Here is a 4,565-nt window from a genome sequence, read left to right on the forward strand (position 1 = left end):
GAGAGAGAAAGAGACAAATGGGTCATCCTGCAAATGTCAGAGGTAAGGATCTCATGTCAGCGATGCTTCTCACAGGTTCAGAACTCTCCTCGATACGACAGATTCAAACTAACTTCTTCTTTTAAAGGGGTTTGTTTTCAATGTCATGAAAAAATGATATTAAAATGTCAAACTGATAACTAAACGGGCTGATATAGTAATATTAGTAATAATAATCAGTCTTTGTCTCTAATAATGTTTAGTTTCTGTATTTTAATTTAATAATGTACTGATCTATTATTATATTAATATGGTGAAAACAGTGAAAAGGAGAAGAGACACAATGCTGCCCTCTGCTGGGGAAGTCTTCACTTCTGTTTATTCAAATCAGAAAACTACAGCGGAGTTATTTATTCTTTATATTTATATATATACAGTATATATATATATATATATATATATATATATATATAAATATTCAGTATATATATTTCAAACCACATTCTCTTAATTTAATGGAAAGAACCAAAAAGAAAGTATAAAAAGAGATAGATACAATGAATCTTCCCCAGTTGATTACCAACATTATTATTAAGAACTTTCATGAAATTATTTTTAAATATGCAAATTAGGCATTATGTAATAGTAACCTTCGTTGAATTTGGGAGGAATCTACAAATAGACAAAGTCGTAAAATAAATGTTTTCATTCCACGAGGCATGAAATACGTTTTTTAGTTTCAATGGTTTAATAACATCCAGACGATTAAGATACTCCTGAATGTTTGAGAACAATCTTTACTTTGATAATAAGTTAAAATGTGTAAATGAACTACAACACCTACGAGAATATGTTGGAAATAAAGCAAAGAAATACAGGAAAGTGTTGCATTTTAATCTCATATCTTCATGTTTTTGTTTCTTTTTGGGGGAAATTGTCTCGTTGAAGAATCCCAGAAACACAAGATCAGATTTATGAAACATTTATTTACAGGAAGTAAATATCAACATTTATTTAAAAAAAACAAACAAACTATTTAAAAAGCCTCAATATATATTTACATCCATTTCATTTTAAAACATAATAAAAGTGATACATATATTTAAAGCGTTCTCAGTGTTCTTTTCTCTCTTTTCTTTTTTCCCGTCGTCGCTCACACACGACGACAGTTTTTGTCCGGTCGACACTTTCTGGTTGATTGTCCAGCAGTGTTGTAAACAAGTGCTTCAGCAGAAGCTTCCTGGAGCTTTAAAAGCAGAATAAAAGCCTCGGGGCGAGGCTCCGGTCACAGGCGCCGGATGTTCCTCTTGCTGCGAGCGCCGCCCGGTGCGATGGGCGTGGTCTTCAGGGCGGGGGTGTGCGCTCGAGGACGCACCACCCTGCAGGGCGTGGAGCCGTGGAAGGCCTCCCGGCAGCGGGTGCAGAAGTCGAAGAGGCAGCCGGCCCGAGTGCACGTGGCCCTCTGGACCTCCGACGAGTGCGTCGCCGGAGAGCCGCAGCGTCTGCAGGGACGCAGAGACTCGTGCTGCTTCAGAGCGCTGGCGGCCTGAAACACAACATGAAGGCTTGTTAAGAGTCAAAGCGCTTCAGAGGAATCACAGAGTCACTTTAAAGTTTCTAATTTTAATAAGAAACGGTCAACGTTTCATGTTTCAGGTTCTCAAATGTGAGAATCTGCTGATTTTCATTGTTTTACAGTCAAATATGATGAAGCTAAAGCCTGAAACAGAGCTGCATTTACAGATAATAAACTGTATCGCTGCTGAATATCAAAGTAAAATGTACATTATATACAATGACCACTGGACGGCTCTAATTCATATTAATAAGCTGACCTGCAGGTATTCAGTGAAGCGGGTACACGGGGGGGTCGGTGTGCCGCCCCTCTGACAGACAGCCGGCCGTCTGATGAGTCTGCAGCTCGGGGTGGAGGAGGAAGAGGGAGTACCTGAGGAGGCCAGCGCCTGCATGCAGGACAGCACCACCCGGGACACGGAGACGTCTCGAGTGAGTCCACAGCCGCTCTGTCTCAGAGAGCTGCTCGACTCCTAGAGGACGATGAAAGGAGGAAACGTTAGCGCGAGAACACGAGGAGGAGGAAGGGTCCCGTGTTTAACTAAGAACGTCTGCACGTCCACAAACCGTTTACTTTTACCATCAATCTTCAGATTGGTAGAAAACATTTTGTTCCTCCTTAATAACAAAACGAGTTATGTTGTGTATAATTGTCATAAAGCAGAGCGCTCTGTGAGCCACGTTGAGATCTGATATTTTACTTTTGACTGTTGAAATCTGTCCGACGTGTTGTCTAAACGAGCCTTGTGTCTCATAATCCATGTGTGACGAGCCAAGTGTGTGTGTGTGTGTGTGTGTGTGTGTGCCCACCCTGAGCGTCTGCTCCGCTCTCCCACATCGACTCCGAGCTGCTGAGTCATCACTGATGATCCTCCTCCAGGTCCGGCTCACTTTCTTACAGCTGAGAGGAAACAAGGTGAACACACGATGAATAAAGGAAGAGAGCGAATCCTTCAACATGTTGTTCTTATCAATTCATTTCATGGTTTGTTTTTATCGTATAGATTGTTTTATTGTTCCGTTATCAGCGTTTGAATCTGACCTCGACCTCTCTGCAGTTACATTAACTCACTTTGTAAACTGTTTAAATAAAGTCATTATAATAAACTTTTTCCTCCAGACACAGAAGAGCTTTAAAGGTTTCTCTTTAATCGGAGCTCACACACGTCCTGTAGCCAGACTTTCCTCCAACAGTGACTGATAAAGAACCCTCTGGTCTAGTCTACCTGATGAGGTCCAGGTCCCCCAGCAGGGACAGGATGTGGGTCAGGATGCTCCTCATGCTCCTCGACAGCAGACATGAAAACACGTCGACGTACTCGCGGCCCATCTGGCCTCCAATCACCCGATCCAGGAGGTGATGCTCTGCTACCTTTGTGATGACGCTCCAGTCGTACCTGAGACACAAACACAAACGGGATTATTATTAATAACGATAGTCGTGCTTATTAAATACGACTGAAACAAGGATTCTAACATTAATCTCAGGTGTGTCTGAAGCATTAAAAAGAGTCAGACCTGAACCGGATGATCTGAGGCTTCAGTGTTTTAGAAATCTCTCCCACAGGCAGAGCGATGCTTTCTGCCTCTAAACAGACACACCAGGAGAACACAAACCCACCTCTTGTTCTTCTGGTAGCTCTTAGCCAGCTCCTCACACACGGCCCTCTGGAAGTTGAGAATGGGCAGGTTTGGGTCTCTGTGGCGGTCGGACGGCGTGGACGACAGCGAGAACGTCGCCGCCGTCGTCTTGTGTCGATCCACAGGAGTGTTGGAGTCGGTCCTCTCTGGACATTTGGAGGGAGAGCTCTTTGGTGATGTGGTCTTGTCTTGACGTGCAGGTTTTCGTTCCTCCTCCTCTTCCTCTTCCTCCCCGTGGTGCTCATCGATCTGACTGTTGTTCCGAGACAGATACCCGCTGTCCTCAAACCGGTCGTCCACGGTCCTGTCGTGCTCCCTGCCGGTGTTGTTCTCCTTGTTGTGCACCGCTCTGCTGGTGTTGTTGAACAACACTGTGGGGGCTCCTGCAGGGGGACACTGGGGTTTGATGTTGGGGGGCTCCTTCAGTGGAGACGCTTTTAGGTGCAACACCCTGGACTCTGCAGCAGCTGAGCTTTTCTCCACACCGTTAACCATGGCAGCCTCGTAACGTGGGCACTTCATGATGATGGCCGTCTGACAGTCAATCATACACGCTGTGTGCACTTTGTAGGTTTCTGGATTAAAAAGGAGACAAACAAGCAGCAATAAGTTTAAGTTTAATGTTTAAGTTTAGGTGTGCAGCATGGCTTCTCTCTTCTTCTCTCATGCTAAACAGACTTATCCACCGATAAAGGAAGGCAACTAGTCCATTAATAAGATATATAATAAAGATATATCGATATTAAACTGTTATCACGAACTTTAAACACACTCAGAATCTTTTCTCCCGCATGTTTGTTTTTCAAATAATTTAATTTTGGCGCCACGCAGCTAGATTTGGCGGAAACGTGACGTGAAGATACTCGAGACTTCAGGTTTTTAGTCTTTAAATGCACAATTTATTATGTTAGTTGAGTGTTTAGTAATGATGTCATCTGTTAAAACATGTTAAATGTTAAATAACTTACAGATCACGTTACTGAGCCGCATTTACGCGCGTGCAGGCAGGAAGTAGCTTGTAACCAAGAAGCTAACTTTATTTATCTCTTACGTAACTAACGTCACATAGATAGCTATACTATACATATATACATGTTAAATATACTCTGAATACAGCGTAGTTACGGTCGGTATTGTTAAGTTAGTTAACAATTAGCCCGTTGACTGACAAGCTAAACTAGCTAAAATACGCTACGCTACTAGCTAACTTTGCTACGTTACGTAGGTTAACATTATTATATAAAGTGAAGACTCCTACCTTACGTGTGTTATACGTTTGTTAATATCGTTATCCAAACGGCAGACTCTTAGCTTCCCTCCTTTTAGCCGCGGAGCTAACTCTGAGCTAACTGTCTCTTCCTCTTCACAGA

General features: G+C 42.8%; 1 protein-coding gene across 1 annotated transcript; it reads right to left on the reverse strand.

Annotated features, from left to right (window-relative positions):
• Positions 1–1,009: 1,009 nt before the first annotated feature.
• fbxo5 (F-box protein 5) lies at positions 1,010–4,565 on the reverse strand. Its single transcript, XM_031839946.1, has 6 exons — positions 4,454–4,565; positions 3,176–3,770; positions 2,781–2,951; positions 2,365–2,455; positions 1,815–2,027; positions 1,010–1,525 (listed from the first exon to the last, which is right to left on the reverse strand). Exons 2-6 carry the CDS (start codon positions 3,742–3,744, stop codon positions 1,265–1,267), a joined length of 1,305 nt encoding a protein of 434 aa, XP_031695806.1. The 5' UTR covers positions 3,745–3,770; positions 4,454–4,565; the 3' UTR covers positions 1,010–1,264.

The sequence above is a fragment of the Anarrhichthys ocellatus genome, unplaced genomic scaffold (assembly GCF_004355925.1).
Source record: "Anarrhichthys ocellatus isolate YVR2014 unplaced genomic scaffold, GSC_Weel_1.0 scaffold2104, whole genome shotgun sequence".
Lineage (NCBI taxonomy): Eukaryota > Metazoa > Chordata > Actinopteri > Perciformes > Anarhichadidae > Anarrhichthys > Anarrhichthys ocellatus.

Coding starts and splice junctions, on each gene's coding strand:
- fbxo5 (XM_031839946.1), bottom strand. CDS start 3,744: ATGATTGACTGTCAGACGGCCATCATCATGAAGTGCCCACGTTACGAG. Junction 2,952..3,175: donor AGCTACCAGAAGAACAAGAG/GTGGGTTTGTGT, acceptor TTTGTGTCTCAG/GTACGACTGGAGCGTCATCA. Junction 1,526..1,814: donor GCTTCACTGAATACCTGCAG/GTCAGCTTATTA, acceptor GTTGTGTTTCAG/GCCGCCAGCGCTCTGAAGCA.